The sequence below is a fragment of the Corvus kubaryi genome, unplaced genomic scaffold (assembly GCF_017639235.1).
Source record: "Corvus kubaryi isolate FWS band 111438036 unplaced genomic scaffold, C.kubaryi_AGA036_p1.0 37397, whole genome shotgun sequence".
In the NCBI taxonomy this organism is placed as follows: Eukaryota; Metazoa; Chordata; class Aves; order Passeriformes; family Corvidae; genus Corvus; species Corvus kubaryi.
In genome coordinates this window covers 9,276,938-9,298,595 of record NW_024581136.1, presented here as the reverse complement: position 1 = coordinate 9,298,595, position 21,658 = coordinate 9,276,938, and the positions used below count along the sequence as shown (strand labels likewise).

The 21,658-nt window shown below is 39.1% G+C and overlaps 1 protein-coding gene across 4 annotated transcripts in view; it reads right to left on the bottom strand.

Annotated features, from left to right (window-relative positions):
- ATP13A3 (ATPase 13A3) overlaps nt 1–20,769 on the bottom strand; it is a 57,005-nt gene extending 36,236 nt beyond the window's left edge. For 3 of the 4 annotated variants that reach the window (XM_042042485.1, XM_042042487.1, XM_042042488.1), the window contains exons 1-2: nt 5,477–5,500; nt 841–934 (exon numbers count right to left, since the gene is read on the bottom strand). In XM_042042485.1, coding sequence (XP_041898419.1) covers nt 841–891 — 51 coding nt within the window. In that variant the 5' untranslated portion in view covers nt 892–934; nt 5,477–5,500. Of the gene's footprint in view, nt 1–840; nt 935–5,476; nt 5,501–20,700 lie in introns of those variants that run through there. The other variant, XM_042042486.1, reaches the window with a different exon arrangement.
- Between the last annotated feature and the right edge of the window lie 889 nt (nt 20,770–21,658).

The window sequence follows — 21,658 nt, the reverse complement described above, 5'->3', positions numbered from 1 at the left end:
AAAAGGCTTTTCAAAAGTTTGTTTAGCCACCTTCTCAGATGACAAAAAGCAGAGATAAAGTCCATTCTCTCTTGCCCCCAAAACATTCCTTAGCAATAAAAATAGGAGAGTGAAAGATGGTGAGAGAAGTTAATACTTCTTTTTAGGAAAAAATAATTTTATTTCCTCAAAAAAATATTTATTTTAGTGATCAGGCCATAAGCATCTCCTGTTCTAAGATGCATTTGCTTACTCTCTGTATTAGAGCTGTCTAATGAAGAACTGCTTTTCCTAGCAGTGTGCACAAGGACAGAACAAGGACTTCAATTCACAGAAACCTACCATTTTAAAAACAAAAATCCCTACATATACCAAATGGGCTAGAAAAATCCCTATGAACCCCAAGCGGGCTAGAAATCAAAATATTAGCTGCTAGTACTTCCCTGTCAAAGCTCACTGCTTTGAGTCACATTATGAAGCATTAACCTGTTTTAACATTCAACAAAAAATCTCCAGGATTTGGAAGGAAGAATCCCCAATTTACCAAACAACAACAAAATAATAGTAATAATAAAAAAACCAAAACACAACCCGTTTTGTTTCCACTTTCATGTTTAAAAAAAGAAATGTTAAGCATCAAAATGTGTTATCTATTGGACTACTGACCTCAACAGAAACCTTTCCTATCCCATGACTAATTTCCTAATACCAAAAAATATTGCCAAGGATAACCTTATAAAATTGCTAAATTGATTTAAACTGAGACAATCCACTTCCTGATGTAATATGCCCCCTTTAAACAGAAAACCCTGAAAATGTGTTTCTTTCATTGTATAAAAACAGATTACCAGAATTCATTACCATCTCATCTTCCTCTGCTTTATTGACATATTTCTTTTCTTCTTTCTCCATGTTTAGTATGATATGGAACTTCTCAACTTGAGATATGGAAGACCTTCAACAACAAAAGAATTAAAAATTGAAGCAACAGTACTGATTTTATACCTAAGTTTTAGGTTGTTCCAAGTTACTTTTGGTAAGTGCATCTACATAAAACACAACACTGACTCGGTATCAATATTTATCTTCAATTTGCACTGTTACTAGTTTCTAGAAGTAACTATCCAAGGAGTTCTATAAAGCTTTATGATTGAACATCAGATGAATACAAGTGAAATACTGCATAAACAGCAGGCTTTAAAAGAGGGGGCAGAAGCTTGTACTAATTTAACTTGGCTACATTCTACATGCAGCAAGCAGTTTTTGGTACATGCTACAAGCTTCATGATGGAAATGTAAATTAATCCTGTAAAACAAAAGCTTAAAAGTATGTAATATATATGTAATAGCTCCAATCAGATGCTTTCAGAAGTCAGGCTATCCTTCAAGAGGAAAGGCACAGTACCCCTGAGATCTACACTTCTCATCTGAGCAGAATAAATACATGCTTGAAAAAGTTTAGTCCCCAGTTTATTTCTAAATCAAGAAATGCTTTTTGTTCAGTCTTTTCCCTTCTTTCCAATTCCTCTACTATTCAATTTGCATCAAAATCTCTCAGAGTTGCTAATCTTGAGAAGTGCTTTGAGGACAGATTATGATCACAATTTTCATGAATAAGGAAAGGAATGGAAAAAATATGGCACTGTCTACGAGATGAATGTAGTGCACACAGACACTTATTCCAAAAGGAGAGAACTACGAACAAAGGCTACAACATACTATGAGGCTTATCAGAATTTTCCTCATCACATAAGCAAGTAAAATCAAAAGTACCATGTCAAAAAGCCAAATTTTTGAAATTAAAACTGCATCTAACCTTCATTTGGGCACCCCTGTACCTGTTAATTGTATACAATTCATAATTAATGCACAGGAACAAACAACTACCACAGTTAAAATCACTAAATAGCCAGTGCTCACCTGCCAAGACATGGATTAACTACAATTCTCTGCACTGACATGGTACAGTCTTCAATTTTATTTACTACACATACATAGATCTCTTGGAAGACAGCACTTACTACCACAGCTTATAACCAGTCCTCAAGTATTAAGTCACAGCACAAGCAGCTACTCTGATTGTCATTTTTCAGGCTGCTATTAGTATTAAGTCGACAGTAAGTACAATCACTACCAACTTCTCTGTCATTAACTCCCCAACATTTTCACAAACCAAATCACTGGACTCCAAGTCAGATCCTCTCAAAGTCAGCCCCCGGATCCATGCACTTACAATCACCAGCAATGCCAGCTTCAAAGGGTCCCTCCTCCCAACTCCTGCAGCTTATCAACAGCATCACATCCGCACGTGTCTTCTGCAACCTACCATCTCCTTTCCAGTTAACCCAATAAATGAAGCAGGAACCCAACAGGAAAGGTTTATTTTGCTACCCAGATCTGGATCTCCTCAGAAATCTATTCCCACTGCTGAATAAGGTCCTAGTAGAAGAAACACACACTCGGAGAGAACTGCATCACAGCACAGAACTGAGTCTCAGGTGAGAAGAAGCTCAGTACTTCATAAATTAAGTGCTTGATACAGTTTGCATTTTGTTCTGAATGGAAAGAAGCTAACGTGGCAACAACTGCCTCCTTTGATTGGAGCACCAGGTCACACTTCCCTTCCCTTGTTAAGCTGAAAATTTTCTATTGCTATACTATAATTTTACTGCAGATTTATTTGGAAATTAAGCCACACAAATCATTAAAGTTCTAAACCACACTTTTGTTTAAATTGCCACTTTTCTTAACTGAGCAGCTTTCTATTCTGGGAAAGATAGAGATAATATATAAAACCAGTTAAAATCTGTCCTAAATCTACACAGGATTGCTAAGAAAGCTCCTGAGGACAATCTTTCAATTAATCACATCAAACAACTTTATATACACCATACAGATCACATTTTCAATCAAGAAGCCATGCAGCCAGACAAAGTTCTGTGTATTTACAGAATTATACTTCTAATAGAGTTCACAGCTCCAGGAAAGAATTATTAGCTTAATCATACTTGAACTAGTCTGCGCTTAAACAAACACACACTTCCCCACTGTAACGTACAGTAACATCAAAAAGGGTGCCTGCAGGCAACTCTCCAACCTTGATGGACATATCAAGCAGGAACTTGATACAGGAAAGCACCAGGCAGAAAAATAAATGCAAATAGCTTCCAGATCAATGGATCTCAACTGAGATTTCAATATGGCCAATACGTCAGCACAGGGACCTTATGGAACATCATGACAGTATGAGAGAGAAGTGCAATTGCCTTCATTTAGGGTTGTTCCACTGCCAGGAAGGAACATCAAGTTGTGGGTCTGAAGATGTACGAAAGGAAATCTCAGCACTAGCAATAATGCCTGTGATTCAGTAAGCTCTTTGAACAGCTGGGTAGAATCAGACAGGGAATACATGAGGAGAGTTAGGAGGCTATTTCTGACTCACATCATTAGCTCCATCTGCATTATTTCATACAGACTCATTTACTGAACAACCTTCAACTAACGCACATTCTCAACATGGCACATACTGCTGGTAATTTTCCATATTAAACTCAAATTCAAATCTCTAAACTTAAAAAGCATTATAGAGATAGTTTCTTTGTTGATGGGTCACGAAAATTATTCTTATTCCACAGCAAAGAACTGCACTCTTTTGCCAGTCTTATCCCTTCTGGCACACCATCAGCCCAAGCTTATCATCAAAAGCTCAAATGCTTAACTGCTTTGGGTTTGTCTCCCACTGCCCTGCTGAAAGTTGGGGTTGAACACCACCACATGGACTCCCCAGGGCTGCCTCCTTGAGTGACTTCAGGCTGCTGGGTCAGACTGAAAAAACCTTACCAATACAGAAGAGACTTTAACAATCTGCATTTGAGTTTTACTTCCTTCCTTCTAGAATATGATGGGGAATTAAACATTTATCTACTTTAACTTTTTAATAAAAGATTTAAATATAAACCTTGGACTTTTCAGACTATGAGAGAGTATGACATTTTACTAGTACTCAAATTGAAGTGAGGTTGAAATCCACTTGCAATAAGCAATATGAACATGGGAATATCCAAATATAATGTGCCTCTGATGCACATTACAAACCGCCACTCAGCCTCTCCCCAGGCCAAGTTCCCTGGAGTGAATAGCTAGAGAAATCCTCTCCCCCTTTAACAAACTGAGAATAGGAACCTTTTAAGGAAAGAACTTTTAACCAATGGAAGTGGTGAAAGTTACTATCATTACACTCATAATTTTTACTTACTGAGTTGCTATTGTATAGCTAAGCATATTCTAAAGTCAGAGAAGTCAGAAATACCAAAAGGTCTGTAAAAGAAAATGCTGTTTGCCACTGAGATTAACAGAATGAAATCATTTGCAACATTTTATAACAATGTAGGTATAAATTTAACAAATGGTCTAGAGATCAGCTGAACAGTGTCTGAACTGTAAGTACTTCTAAGAGCATACATTTGAGTCACAAGCTTAAACAGTAAATCTGCAACTTTGCAAAATACAGTATATCAAAATAAAATAGCATTTGAACAGCATTTCCAATTTGTTACTGTCCTGAAGAGTATGCAGCTGTGAGCAGGACAGCACCTGCAGCTTCAGACTTAAGTTGATACTATTTTGGAGCTAAAATAAATCACAAATGGGATCACTGAAGAAATTACAGCAGAGTATAGAGCTTAAAACTATATGCATCCCTCACAGTGAAGACAATGCTGCACCTTTTCTCAATTACTGCACCACTCTGCATTTGTTCATCTATCCTGACTAAACAACCAGGATACCAAGCAACTGTACCAAAATATTTGTAAGTAACAAACATTTGTATCAACAGCATAAAAGGTGCAAGTGAACTCATGGCATGTTCATTAAGGAAATTGTTCTCAAAGCACCAGAGCAAGTCTCCATCAGTACACCTGAAAAGTTCTGCAAGCCACACTTTCGAAGGACTACTTACTGACTTACCTCAAGTCAGTTTTCAAACAGCTGGCATCATCAGCAAACTATTTCAGTGCACATTTTACCCTTAGAGTTTGATTTGGGGGGTGGGAAGCAAAGACAATCTTCCCTCGTTGTCCTCAACATTTGTCCCAATTCCACAATCCTTAAAAACTAATTCATACACACATTGTTGCCCTCTATTTATTCTTCCAGCTTTTCAACATAAGTGGAAGTTTCATAGCTTCAAGAGAAAATCTTTAAAGTATGGACAAATTACAACTACAAAAGAAGAAACTTTTGATATCTCCTGCAATCACTGGGTAATTTAAACCCCAGATGTCTCAAATTAAAATGTAATTTTTAAAGATCAAGTCTTTAATAAAATCCATGTATGGATACACATAAAAATTATCTATTACTTTTTCTTATGCTCTTGTCATCTGTCTGCTTAAAATGCATGAGTAAACTTACACATTTGTATCTTAAACACTCCCTATTTTCTTCTTTTCAGATATTTGTAAAAAGTCCTGTGATAACTAATAGTTTCTCTTACCAACAAGCAGTCCAGCAGCTGTCCTCTGCACTTGCTTTTGTTACCATGAGTTAGCGAGGCAGTTCTTAATAACAGAGACCCTATCTACAAGGGAAGTCCTGACAAATGAACTATTTTGTCTAAAATCTAAAAAAAGTCTCCAAGGGCTTTTCAAACTGTTATCAAAAGATTAACATATCAAAGAAAATTTGGCACTGCTTGGAATGTTGCTTTTTTTTTTCCCTCTTCCCTCCAGTGTGGCTGAACAATTGCAGGACTGTGGCCGGGCTGGCGCGGAGGCTGCGCTTCCAGGCATCAGCCGCCCGGTCCAGCTCCTTCTATTCAAACGACAAATGCCTCCCCAGGAGCCTGCAGACACTTGCAGGGCTATGCACAAGCCCTGATACTATCTGCTCAGCTAAAAGCATCTATGCTTCTGACCAAACCCTTCCTTGTATTTACAGCGGTTGAGAGAGATGACAACAACATCCATACTGAGGAGCTCCAGGCAGCAGGTCAGAAACGCGCACATTTCTCACTCAGCATTTTGCAGTTTATCGCAGTACATAATGAAGCGACCACACACACCAAATCAGACGACCTTTACAGACTGAGTGCTACAAAGCTAAAAGTGAACTTTGTCACTACCTGAACATCACAGAAACAAGGTACTTTTCTGTACAAGACAAGCCTCAACCAGCTCTGCTTTGACAAGAACACTAAAGGCAAATGAAGAGATGTAACAAGGCAGACAGAAAAAGCAAGAGACACATGAGAGAGGCCAAACTTCAAATTCACCTCTGTGCAAAGAGTCAATCTTCCTCAGCACCCTATGCAATCATTCTCAATAAATAAATCAAAGTAAACTAATACAGAAAGAAAATGAAGAAAAAAAAACCTGATTGACCTGTCTAGAAAACAATCAAACACGATTCCTATTCCTTACATCTGAGATATTGTCCTAGCAAGTGACTCTCCTGGGTCCAAACAGGCTACTAAAGCACTAAAACTCCTCTTCCAGAACTTATTTACAACAACTGCATCCTCCAATAAGAGACATCTTACACCTCTGTGGTTAAAAATTAAGTTTCTAAATAGTTCAATGTCATTAAAAGCTTTTCAAATTTCTGAATAAAAAACACCTTGAAAGTCATCATCTTCAACTGTATCCCAACTAGCTGCCAAAACACAGGAAAAAAAGGGGGTTTTCTTCCAACTGGGAAGCCAAACATTATTTAGGTCACTCAGAAATTCAAAATTTCTGCACTTTAGAGCTATACTTTCAACAATTTACCCCAAGAAGAAATCAACCCTACAAGGGAAAAGACCTTACAAAGGCAATGTTTACCACTAGGGTAAACCACTAGGATAACCACTTATTCTTGTTATAGTACCATGAGATTCCCACACACTGAGATCAGTTACCAAACAGTCCATTTTTTCCAAACATTATAGTAATAAAGTTTTCTTTGATTCATGCAATGGGCATAAAATGGAGGTAAAAGAATTGCTTCACATACACAAAACACCAGCTAATGCTCAATCTCTGCCATACTGGCAGTAATGAAATTAAAACTGAAGAAATACTCAAACTGGAAGAGCCGTAACAGGCCAGGAAGAGGAATGAATGTATCTTCTAAGAAAATATTCCATCTGAAATACATCCGAATTCTTAGGAAAGATGAAAACTCAGCCTGGGTGATAGCTGACCATTAGCAGAAGAGGATGGCAGTTCATTTTCCTAAGTGACTGACAGAATGATCAAAAGTGTATTCTTTTGCCCTGCCACAGAAGCCGCCTTTCTACATCACCTTACAAGGGCTGTGCATCAGGTGTTGCACAAGACCATTTGGCACATCCAAGGAGACAGTTCTGCACTCATACATACCTCAGGCCAAATGCCAAGATGCTCTGAATATTAAATGTATTTCGAAATTCAAATGCTATAATATGCCTATCTGCATAAAAAACAAAGTACCTCTTACCTAAATACCAGCAGTAAAAAACAATGAAAATGCTTCTTCAAAATTATTCCAGAAGATTTAGAACTTCTTTTCCATGGGCCATGAAAACATTTCTAGGCACACTGAAAAAACCTGTTCTTGACCCAAGACCTCCTCTGCCATTGTGCTAAAGAGACCTCTTGGTCTGTACAACATTTGGCAGCACTGACCATGCAAAGTTGCATTCGATATATCTGCTTTCAATGCATCTGCAATATTTATCCTCATGTCAGAACTGCCAGCAGGCAAGGAAAGAAGTTCTAGGTATAGCTTAGGAGACCATGATTCAGAAAAAGCACACTTTTAAATGGAGCTATAAAAATAGAAGGAAAAGTCTTATCAGCTATTACTACTTGAGTCTGCAGCTCCTGCCCATGCCAACTGCCAATGAGTTCCACATACAATACCTGAAAAGCTGAACCTAAAACACAAATTTCAATTAAAACATGCTGTAAAAATAAATAAATGGACAAGGACACAAGGTTAAGGAAATGTAAGGATCAGAAAAAAAATATTTACAAGCACATTCTTCTCAAAATGTATTTCATAACATTGCACACGCTAAAAATCAATCACCAAAAAAGCAAATTTGAACACAACATTGCAAGGGATGGAACCAAAATTTCTGCCCACAGTGTCTTGGACATAAGTCCTATATTTACGTTCCAGTCCTTCTCCTTTACTTTTTTTAGCATCTATAAAAATAATGTATTATTTCCTAAAATTTCTCCACTGGCAGCTTTTGAAACAGACGGGCAGAATTTGCAGCCACTCAGAATGAAAAAAGGACCATTTAATACACTTGCAATTAAAAATCTTGAAATCTATTTAAACAGCTATAATAAAGTCCTGCTAAAATGCACCTTATGACATCTTGTCACCAAACAGTCTGTAATCAGGATTCATCATTAGTCTCTCTACCTCCTCAAAGGAAAGTTTCCACGTTGTTCTTTTTGGTTTCTCAGTCTCCTAGGAGATTCTGTATACAAGTATGCCTCCACTCCACATTTTTTGCTTCTCTGGGATGTACCACTGTTGCAGGTACCCAGGACACCACGGTGTGTGCCAGGTGGATTTTGCTACTTGGAAGGATCCATATGTCTGAGCTGCAGCACAACGCTAGAGATGTCTCACACCACCAGGCAAACCTGATACCACATGTGAGAGCCTCTTTGCCTGTCCCCAAAACATAAAACCCATGTCAAAGACCGCCCTGAAACTCAAACAGATCCCTTTACAGGTGATACACCACTTAGTCAAAGGCCTGGGGCTATCACACTTTTGTGACCATAAAGGTTATGACTTTTACTTCAACATGCACTACCGTGAGCTTACACACGTAGTTTAAATGCACCTGTAAAGCTTTCAGTATTATTAGAACATATCTGTATTTTTATAAGCATGTGGTTTACAAACACAAGAAATACTGTACTTGAGAGGCACCCTCATCCTGAGAAATGCACCTTACAAATATGGGAACTGATGCAGTTTATGGCTCTCCAGTAACTTGCAGCTGAACCCTTAAACACAAAGTTATCCACATAATGTGCAACAGATGCTTGGGTAAGACATACAAACTAAAATAACTATGGAAGATCAAAAATCCTTCAACTATATTTTGAAAGGAGTTAAGGTTATAATTTGTACTACAAACAAAGCTTAACACTTTAGTCAACTAACCAAGCTCTAACAATAAGAATGACATAATAGTTTAATGAATACATGGAAATTTTACAAGTACACGAGCTAAATTTTAACAAAGCCCTCCACTCAATACCTATTTTATCACTTCCCATCTTAGGCTTTCTGTTATAATACAAGCTTTTGTTTCTGTGTTTAGGCTTAAGGAAGACCATTGTATCCAACAATCACCAAACCAAAATTGTATTTACATTTGTAGAGTGTATTCTTTGTAAAGTATACTTTTTGCAGGCTGTAATAGCAATTGCAATGTTTACAGTAGAGTACAGGCTACATTAAGGAAAGATAATTCTACATCTAACAATAAACTCAGTATGTCAATTCATCATGATAACAAAGTACTATAGCCAATACTACACTCAAAACTTACTTTCTAACCGGTCTTCAGATTTATTTTCAGACCACTTAGAAATTTGTTATCAATGTAGCAGCAATGCAGAGGTTGAAGATAGGTTGGAAGAGAATTTAGGAAAGCTGTTGGTCATCTCAAGGACATTTAGTTAACCATTTTACCACCTAACCTCAGCATCTCATTTATCTTACTTCAAGCAGCAGCTATTCACATTAATGAAAATTTTAAACTGAAAAACTAAGCACCAAAAATCACAATCAACCAAAGCTTGTTCTTACTCTCAGGCTCACAGAAGCAGTCTTTACCTGTTTCCTTTCAGATCTGGATCTCTTACCTAGCTGCCACAAGGGAAAGAAGACACGGAATCCAACAAAGCATACATTTATTTTGGACGCTTGTTAGCTCTTTTCTCTCTTGGAAGAGTATACCAGACATTTGGGTTAGAATTCACAGACTGTGTTTTGTTTGTTCTTGGAAGAGAAAGTTAAACTGTTCCAAATACCTTGGGTAAGGCATGGCGCCATTACACCCAGCGTGAGTTCTCAATAGCTGAGCACTGAAGCTGTTTCCAAAGAAACGTTCCTTTCTCACACGAGGCGTGAACTTTACTCAGCCCTTCTATGTGATTAAATAACCAAGACTATTATGGTCAGATAATGGGGATGGCAAAGATGCCCCATCCCAGCACCAAGAGACCCGCAGCCATTCTAGAGGAGAACTGGGAGTCTGAAGACCTGGACCCAGCAACAATAGGTCCTTTCAAGGAAGCATTTCCCCTTAGGGGCCGTGCCAAGAGCCCAACCTTTCCTGTGTGGCTGCCGCCTTATTGTGCGATGTAGAGTATCTGTTTCCTGGGATATATTTGCTTTTGTAGTATGGATGCTCAATAAAAGGAGGCAATGACTTTTTTTCCTCTTCCTCTTATATTCTTGGAAAATACTTTTGAGGTTAACATAAGAACATTCGAATTAAATTTCTCTTCATCTGCAAGGAGATCATCAAGCACAACCAGACTAATCACAAGAGATGAACTTTCCTCTAAAGTTTAGACATTTAACTTTTGTTTCCTCAGAAGCACATATAGTGGCATACAGCTATGACTACAGCAGTCATACTCATTGTAAGCAAGCAACTGGCTTTCACGTCTTCCTTTCCCAGCCTAATTATGACTTAGTACCTTTCACTGCTTTCAGCCAAGCATGCTCAGACAAAGCAGCAGTATTTCTTCAGTTTCCTGAAGTCAAAATGTAAAACTAAGGGAGTCTTAAGTTCAACTATATAACTACTAAACGTACACAACACAAGAGTATATTCCAGAATAATAGAAATAGCATCAAATTGTACTCATTTCTAAAAATGTATTCTGTAAGAGAATCTATATATTAAACCTGGGGTTTCTAATGCTTACTGAAAGTACAATTTTTTGAAGTAGTCAATAAATTGACAAAGTCTGAAGTATGTGGCACACTCACTTTACTTAGACCAGAAACACTTCAAGGAAAGAGCTCTTGTGTGCAAACAACCCGTCAATCAATAGAAATACTGTGCAAGACAGGAATCGCTAAAACTCTAATATCTAAATATCATATAACAACACTAAATATTCAAGTTAAAAGACTCTGTGAAAGACTTAAATTCAATTTAAGATGGCACATATGACAATTTATTTGTCTTGATCTCAAAGTAACTGAAATAATTCCCAGAAAAATCTGCAAAGAAGTTCCATTCCGAGACTGGACTGCTGTAGAGGACAATTTTCTTATGCACAGGAATTTATGGGACCTCACAGCTTAGCTCCTGAAGATGATTAATTTACTCTCAGAACTACCATATGAGGCAAGATGAGAAAACCAAGGGGGAAAACTTGCGCTCCCTGTTTCCAGGAAAAGAAGTTTGACAAAGTCAAGAACAGAACAGACATACAGGACTGTAACATTTAACTCTATGCTTCCATGCCTGTAATGTAAACCTTGTCCCACATCCATCTAGCTACTACGTCCCAGTCATTCAGACCAGTCCTACAAATCCAGAAGAGCTTTAGCGATTTAGTAAACAGTTATATTTCAGAGAAGGACTTCTACAATCCATGAAATTCAAATAACTCCCCGCATTCTACTACATTTCATCACTACCTTAAATAGCTCAATTTAAATGACACTGTGCAGTGCTTCTGTGCCCCTTGGGAATGACTTCTACAGCATCAGCAGTGGGAGACATCTCCTGTATAATGGAAACAGACTGCAGAAATCTGACAAGGAATATCCCTTCAACTGCTGCAATGTTCTCAGTCCTAATGACCATCAGTAAAGGTCTTGAGACTTGCTTCTCCCATAAGTAATAGCTTTTGCTTATCAGTCCATTTATAGTTAACTTTCATCCTGCACGCTTACCTTAAAGGAAAAATTCTGCCTTAACATATCTTGTCTAGAGCAACATTTTTATCCGTTTGAAATACCTTTTTCAGAACTTTTCTCTCTCTCCTAGCCTATAAAATTTTTTATAACAGTACTAAGAGGTGTAACTGTATCCATCTTCTCTTTGTGGAGGAGGAAAGTTAGTTTCCTTAAAAGCAAGACTGAAATGTTTCAGGTACATGAAGTGTATCAAGGAGTGCTTTTTCCTCAAGCATTGACCTCACTAACTGAAATATCATCACTGTCTAGCCAAATATTCTGAAGTAGCCTCTTCCCAGATAGCTCTAATCCAGATGCTCGACTCAGCTTTCCCCCTTCAGCCTTGCTTTTTCATAAATGTTAGGTGAAAACAGAGGTCAGCTTCCTAAAGCACCACTGAGGACTTGCCACTTACGTTAAATGCCCAAGTAGCTTTAACTCCATACCCTTTGTATCAAAGCCACAGAAGAACAGAAAGCTGGGCTGAAGGCTAAGAGAGCAACAAAACAATAGGCCAGAAAGGTCAGATAAAACGTGCATTTCCCCTGCCATCAAGGAGACAGCACAGAGAGGGTCACGTAATGATGCTCCCCAGTGCACAATCTCTAGTCCCAGGGACTTTTAGTTCAAGAGCTTCATGAGCCAAATACCCTACCAACTTATTTAGTACTAACTGGACTTTTCCTGGGGTTTTTTAAATTATTTTGTGGCACATTTTAAGCCTGCCAACATTATACACAGAACTCCTGAGTTCATAGAGAAGGATTCATTTTTCCCTTATTTTGACCCTCAATCTATTAACGTTATGAGCGTGCACTTCGGTTTCTCCTTGGCTACAGCATTCGGAAAAGGAAACTGCCAAACAACTACTTAATCTGAATATAAGCAAAATAATAAAAAATGCTTTGAAAAAGACTGAAGCTCTGAACATTACCTTACTTCTATGGGAAATTAAGAAAAGAATCAAGCACAAGTCACTGTATTTTTACTATCTTTCAGGTTGATATTATAGGTACCAAGCCCTTTTTCATAGCTGTATATACTCCCACACTTTCAAAATTAAAAAACACTAACCCAGCTAAAATCAAAATTAGTATCCAAAGATCCAGGCTGTTCACTGATAGAGGGATGCAGAGATATAAAACACACTCTTCAGGAAACTAACATAGGTAAGATGGGAGGATAGAGCAAAACACCATGCAGATGATTCACCACAAAATACTGCCTCACAAGCTTAGCAAACTCAAGTGCCTGGGTATAGCTCAATGTCTGCACTACCAAAAATTACAAGTCTCCAAGAACAGTGAGCTTTACAAAAGGTGAACTACTTCCATTAAGCTAGGCCAACAAAAAGTTATTTTCTTAGGGTGCACACTAAAATATTCTCAACCCAATGCATTCTTCTTTTGCCAGTACCTCATCAACCAGCACTACTGTTTGACTATAGGCTGTGTGAGTTCTTCCACCACACCCATCCGTGTTACATACAAGTGTTATCACGCTTCAGCTACAACAGACAATTATGGCATTTAAGATACTGTTTCTTCACAGACATTATGCCAGCAGAGGATGACAGCAAGCAGGAAACTGAGAATATACATTTGTTTTAAATGCAAGGTGCAGACTACACTAATTCAAAACACCTTGCACTGAAACCAGAGCCAGACTCCTATGACCTGTTCCAGAAATGGACTTATGTGGAACAGCATCTCCAGCAAAGAGACAGCTGCTAGTTAACACAGCAGATAGTCACTACTGAAATGAGCACGGGCTAAGAACTGGGATTACAAATGCTAGCAGCATACCAGTACCATCTTAAGGCATAAAAATCCTCCACAATATACATGCTCAGAATGCAATTATGCCAACAGTCTTCCTACTGAAAAAACCTGTCTCTCTCTGGGGAAGGGATTTTGCTGGATAATGGAAAGGGTGGCAGAAGGAAGAGTTCTATAAGGACACCTCCATCTGCACACTACTGAGTAAGGACTCTGTCAGGCTGACAAGACTGTAAGCTATTTTTCATTGTGCTCTTGCCCTACAAAAGGCATGCAACTTGCATGGTGAAATTTGTGTGTTCCTACATTTTTGCCTGTTCATTACTAAAGTTATTTCTGCTGGAGAAGACAAAGTTATAAAAAACCGCAACCTATATTGCTAACAAAAATTAAAATTTGCAGATGAACTAAGGAAAATTAAGAAGTTAGGAGCACAAGCAGACTTTCAACCAACATTGAAACGCAACAACAGTTTTCCAAGTGCTTCAGTTCACTCAGACACATTACATGTGCCTCTGCTCCAGACACATGTCCTTCACCACAGGTTGATCTCACCCAAGCAGTAGAAAGCCATCACAGCAGTACAACCGTAACGAACAGGCAGAAGCTGTGTTTCATCCATACACTGTTGGCATTTAGAGTCTGGCTGTCCGAACTGGACTCAACACCATTACTCCTTACCACAACACACATCTTCTATACTCCCAGTATTACAGCCCAGTAGGCTGCCTCTAGCAATAAAGCATGGCTATGACGCAGGGAAGTAATGTCGAGACCCTCTCTCAAAGCACTACTTAAGGTTTTGAGGTCCTCACCAAATGGACCAACTGAAGATAGGGTTAATCTAAAGAATGCACTCTGCAAGACTGCACATTTGACAGCCCTTTTATGTTTCCATTTGAATTACCAGTTGGTCTGAAAAGGACTTTCTGCTGGCTTGTCAGCAGATCAGGAGTACTGCTCTAGTGACAGAAGCACCGCTTTCAGACAGCAGCACCCTCAGCCAAAGACCACTCAAGCCAGTGGAACAACCCTTTGAATTCACTGGGCTTTGGATCAAGCCTTCACAACTTAGTGACAACTGCAGATATGTTAAGAACCCTCCATGCCTCTAAGATAGAAATAGTTCCCCTGATTGAGAAGCAGACGTAAGAAAAATTATCCCTCTGCTCAGAGAAAAAAAAATTTCTAGCAAACAGTAATAGGACTTTTCAGGAAATGAACCTGTACACAAAAGTTCTACAGATCAATAAATATTATTATGGGGTAAAGGTAAGGTCAGGCAGCTAGTGTAACTTAACTGTACAGTCTCCCTACTGGAGGCCAACCATTACCCCTGTCATTGACCTTTCAGCTCCTGCTATCTACTGCTGCATTAAATGTAGCCAGCAGAAAATAAACTCTTGCTATTGCTGATGTGAAACACCATGGCAGATCTTAAGGGCAGAGTTCATAAGGGTAACTGTACTTTTCTTCAATGATTTGGAGACGTGCGTGGTATGACAGCGAAATGCACAGGATTAATTGAAGTGTTTTCACACATTCCAGTTATGTTACAAATCAATTGCTGAAATAGAAGGAATAGCTGGATCCTTTGTTTTGTCATGCAGTCTACTGCAGACAATCAAAAGCAATTATAACAGTGCATAAAAATAATTATATATAAAATAGCATGGCTATACTTGCAGTTGGACTTTCCAGTTTGCAATGGGTCCATCCTCACTTACGCTCCCTGTAGTGGTGAATATACCACGGTAGGGGAACTGCAAAGAGATCTTCAAAGCCAAAGGCAGATCTTTGTAACTATGGATGAGAAATATTATAAGATTATCACCTGAGTCTAAAGCAGTAATCTGAAAGCTACTAAGACTACTAAAATGAATGGAAACTCATCAGTGCTCTGCTAGGCTTAACTCGCACAGACATTGCGACCATGTAGTACCTTCACCATGGAGGTTTAGAACATCCTGACAGCACAAGAAAACTTGCTCCATTTGCAGGAGGCAGCATCCAAGAGAAGGAAGTAACATCCAGTACATCATATGTTTCCAAACCAATACAAGCACCACAGTTCTAACCATTTGAATCTGTACAAGATCTTCTAAACACACATGATACTACCAAGAGATTGACAAAAAGAATCCTGTGTATTTCTCCCTCATTGGCTCAAACTTGACATCAACTAAAACTAGAATCCTATAAAATGAGATTAAAGGGACATTAATAGTGAGTTTGTCTATTCTCCAACCTAAACCATATACCAGTCCTTCTAAACACACAAACTTGTTATTCATGGCCACAAGTAAAGACATCTTAAAGTACTATTTCTACTGTGAGAAATGTTAAAAGTATAATTGGTGTTTTCCATGATGAAACTTAATCCCATTTCAACCTGTCCATCATGGTCACTGAAAATAGCATTTCCTTCTTACAAATCTTTTAAATACTTGAAATCTCTTACATTCCCCCTAAACTCCTCATCTCTTGCCAAAATAACTTGGATTTTTTCCACATTTATGAAGTTGTTTCCTCGAACTCTGATCACTCACTTTCTCTACTCTGAACTCCTTCCAAGTGGTCCAAATTCTTCTTGAATCTTGGCACCCAAAACAGATGCTGTCTGCACAGACTGTACATCAACAGCAAATAAAGCCAACGGATTTAAACTTTACATCTCTCAGACAATACTCCTGTTTAAACTTTCCAGTAAGATATTTGTCTTCTCTGCAAACAGCATGACACTGACTCATGTTCAACTTGTGATCCAGTACACCCCCAGGTCCTTTTTCTAGTAGCTAACCAGTTATTCCTCACCCTGCATCTCCACAGCTGGTAATTTCTGCCTAAGTGCAGTACTCTGTATTTGCCCCTATTGAATGTCACACTATGTTTCAGGTTATTTTGAACTCTCATCATGTCCTCCAACACACAGTCCCTGAGAATTTAGTAAGCACATTTAATCAGCCAGTTGACTAATGTTTTCATTAAAGGCAACCATACCCAGGACAGAATCCTTCAAGATAACCTCTCACTTTAACACTGGATTGTTAATTACAGTTCTCCAGATAGGATCATCTACCCCCAGATCATGCCTTCATTTACTTATGAGGCCATTAAAATGAGGAAAACTTTATTAAATCAATCAATTAATTCAGGAGGCAAAACCTCCACTGCCTCTGCTACAGCCACAGAGCCTTCTGCTCTGCAGTAAAAAGGTATTAAGACTTCAGACACAATTACTTTTCCCACAAATCAGTTCATGCTGCTGTATCTTCCAAGCACTTGAAAACAGAATGTTTGCTTATTAATCTCAACTGATAGAAAAAACTGAGACAAACTGAACTGTCAGACTGCAACTCATCTTCCTCAGCTCTTTTCCCTTGTAACTGTCTGAAGACTCATCCTTTCCCAGTCTTCTAGTACTTCTGCACAGTTCTAGATAATATTTTTGAGCTGTTTTGAGAATTGTACAGTGAAACTTATCAGGGCTAGTAGACACAAACATCTAGTGGAAGTACGCTGTAGTGCAAAATACTACCTTGTCACAAATATTCATAAGATTAAGCACCTGCATGACACTGTGAAAGAAGACAAGCAAAATAGGCCCTAAGCATTTCAGATGTCCTGCACCTTCTGTAGATACATGTGCTCCCCATGAATCAAGTGAGACACTTCCCAGTCTTACTACTACTACTAACATGCTTTTACAGGTAGCTGGCTTTTATGTCTCTTGCTACTTGCCATTTCATTTGCACTTCAGCCTTTGTGATATCTGCCTCTACCACTCTTCTACACATGTTCTTCACAATGTGACTCACTTTCACACTATACATGTATTTTCTTCTTGCATCCCAAGTCAGTAAAAGCTTGCAATATAAGCTGCTCTTACTACTCTCTCTCTCAAAAGCCTTCCCATTACACTGTTCTGTCGCCTATCCTTTAAAAGAATCAGCTCTGATTTCACAGCCATTGCCATTTATCACCTTCCATTTTGACATCTAGCTAGAATAAAATCTAAAGGAGCTGCCATTTTTGTTGCTGCATGTACCCTCTAAACTGAAAATATCACTGCCATATAACTTGGCTAAAGGTCAAAAAAGAAAGAGTTGGGTATTTTGATTTTGAAGGATGACCTTTTAATCTTAAATACCACATAAAAAAAATCTCAATCCAACTAAAAAGTAATGAACTTGCTACCAGTTCTACTACCACATCCTCTTCCAAAGAGCTGCTTTAAGATGAACCATGCAATGTCACAATTCTAATAAAGCAGAACCACACCAAAAAAAGGGCTAAATTCTTTCAAATTAAAAACACACAATGAAAAAATGAAAATACAGAATGAACGCAAATGCAGCTAATTCTGGTAAGTTTGACAGGATTACAAATGTGATTGATACTGCACCACTTCAGAGCAAGCAGCAAGATTCCATGGCCAGGGAGAATCCTTCCCAACCCCAATCCATGCCACAGCGCTCCATGAAGATGGTGCTGAAATGATACATTTTAGAAAAGGAGCAGCAAGACACAGCACTTCAGCTTTTTGTGCAGATCACATCCGTAACTCCTGAACAGAGACTGTGAATCACCCATCCTTTTGTATTTAAGCCTGCTTTTCAGCCACCAGAAATTAAAGTTTACAGTCAGGGAATAAAGGTGTCAGACTTGGAGCTATAATACAACTACAGTTTACTACAAAATGAACTTTTGCTCTCTCCTATGCAGATTATTTAACAAAGGAAGCAGCTTTTTTATGAATGAAAACTATTTTTAGCTCATTGTGTAACAGTGAAAGGGAAACATTTTAGCATTACAGTTATTTAAAACATTTTTTTCCAAGTTTTATTGTGAAATTAGGATTTTTGAGCTAGGATTTGTCTTGTATGAACCCTCTCATGCTAAACATAACCAGATCCAAGCACTAGTCAAAATGTTGTGGTTTTTTTCACCACTGAAAGTCCACAAAACCTACTCATCTGTACAACAGCATGACTCCAGACCCAAAGCAGGTTTGTCCATAGTAGATGCTATGCTGTGGAGACCAGTAATCCCTGCCCAAAAAACATGCACTTAAATACAAGATCTGTTCTCCAAGGCAATTCTTGAAGACATTCAAAAGATGAGCCTGAACACACACGGCAGAACCACGTATTTTCATGTTATGTTAATAAAGCTTGGGCACTGACTAAATCTAAGGAAACCTTGTATTTCTAATTTCCAGAACTCAAGAGTTTTAGAAGATTTAACTAAAGGACTTTGTTTCACAAGGCAATAAAGGAATGAAACATCTCTCAATGCTAGCTACCATCAGGTTCATATCACACAGACATTAAATAAGAAAAGTGTTACAACCATGCTCCCTGGTCTGCAGTTAAAGATGCCTGAGCACAACACTCAACAGAGACATTTATCACAACAGAAGTAATAATTTCTACAACAGACCTTGGACAAGCTAAGTTAAAGTAATCCCCTGTTGCAGATTTCTGTTGTGTACAGAAATAAAGCAAACGCTATCTGAAGGTTTCCAGAAAAAGGAACAAGGGTGCAATGGTCAAAATGCTTAATGAAAACCTGACCTTTCCATGCCAGTTCCCAGTTCTAGTGCAGATTTCCTCTACAACCTGGACAATCCACTTGGATCTGGCTTTAACAATAAAAAGTTATTTTACTTTCACAGAATAAAAGGAATTTGTCTTCCTCCCACAGAAAATTAATGTCTTGTTGGCTGTTTTATACTCCACACAGAAAACAGTAGGATACTACCTCCTCAAGGCAAATGAGAAGAAATAATCTGAGTGTTCCATGTCAATACAGAATTTTTTTTAATTTCCTTTTCCAGAATAATTTATTAGGAACCCAGCAAAATAGCTTGTCTGACGACCCATGCCTGTCACATGGCACAGGAGCAGAACAGGCCTGAATCATGAAGTTTCTCAATCACTCAGACATCATGATGCAACTTCCCTTCCTGCTAGGCAGCCCCCACGCTCCATTGCAGACACTGCAAGCTTCCTGACCAGGCAGCTGGGACCTTTCAGCCCTCTCTCTCCAGGTTATGGATGAATCAGTGCCTAACAATGCCATGAGGTCCTCCCCAGACTAGAAAGAAATGAAAAAGAAATACAGGAACAGACGCATGTTCTAGAAGACAACTAACAAAAAAATGTAAGGGGGGAGAGCAAAACGAGCTCAAAGTCTAGAGAGCACTACTGGAAGACACCAAACAGAGCTTGGAACAGCACCACTGCTCTTGGGAGGTATTTGGGAAGGCAGCAGCTGTCCAGCAGCTGTCCAGCAGCTCTGCTGGAGTCTGCAGAACTGCTCAGACCCTTTCACTGCTTATACCTCCTTGTGTCATGAACAGTCAGCCTTGGTCAAAACCAAAGTTAACAAGAAGATCTCCCTTACTCATTTTCTGAAGCACTTTAAAAACTGATAACCTTGCAGCACATCACTTTTTCATAGCTGACCTAGGTGCTCACACTAGAACACTCCATGTAGCCAAAAGCCAGTGTTCTTTCCCACAGGTGAGTACACCAACAATAGATGACATTTTTGTTTCACTAAGTCATGTTAATGATATGCTTCTTAGAAGTCAGGAGAGTTAGATCAGTACCAATAGATTTCCAAGTCAATTGTACAGTTCCAAGTTGGCAGAGCATATTTTCTTTAAAATTTGTGGAACTGTAATTAACCAACAAGAAAAAGCAGCTAACAAAAGCAGTAGTACACAGCCATCAGTGTCATGCCAAATACCAAGACAAACATTTCCTCAGTATATGTGTAATAAAGATGCACTGCTTCACCCACGACACTGATACAGGGACATTAAGTTTATGAGGACCACACTTATACCACAGAGTAAATTTAAATAATGCCAAAAAAAGCCGTTTCTCCACAACATCAAGAAAATCAATATTCTACAGGATGTAACGGTATTGTATATAATTTTAAAAAAAGGTAAAAGTGGCAATTCTTTCAAACATGATGGAACTGAGGGCTGAAAAATATTGCTAACCTGTCTGAAGAGCCAGTGTGGGGACAAATCTTGTACATACAACAGCCGAGTCACCTACTACAACAAAAAAAAAAATACGACAAAAAAACCAGAGTAATGAATAGGCTAAATGGAACATAATCTTGATTGCCCTTGCTAAGAAAACACCATACAATTCCAGTGACTGCATACAGCAAAGAAAACACACTAATGAATTCTAAAGCTGGTGCAAAACTCAGCAACCTCAGAGAGAAAGCTGTCAGACAGCGTGGCCAGACAACTACCATCACTCATGTTAGAACAGTTTAGAGTTAACCATCTCCCACTGCTGGAGGCAATGCTGTCTCAGCTTCCTGAAGGGCTCCAAAAGTATCTTCCAACTACAGCACCTGCAGGGATACACTGATCCCAGCAAGCAAGCCAGAGCACTGATGGTAGTAGCAAGCTTTCAGAGCCAATACTGTAGATACTCAAGTTTTTCTTCACCTTAAGTATCAATTCTGTTTAAATTCTCAATGTTTAATTCACCTAGTAGCTGTTTATCCCTGAACAAGCATAAACAGGCCTCCTCTTAGGGATGACGCAGTGGTTGTCAGAGGTGCTCACATTGCGAGATCCCCATCTCCGTAGCTCAGCTGATAGAAGGTGCTCTATAACCTTCGTCAGCATCAGGAAAACGCACTGACTCATGTGCTGAATAAAGGATGAGACGCATTGAGTCCTCGTCTTGGGATTCGAAAGTTTCTCTTTGGTACACGATCACCAGCATTCCCCACCGACCCCGCCACTGCAGAACACGCTGACGTGTGCCCAGGCAGCGGAACGCGCGGTGTTCGGCAGCCGGGACCGCCGGCAGAGCTGGGGGCTGGGCTGAGAGGACAGAGGAAGCGGCACGGGAGAGCTGCCCGAGCTGCCGAGGGTGCCCCGACAGCCCGCGGCGGCCCCTGGGCAGCGCGGGGGCGGCCGGGCCGCTGGGCCA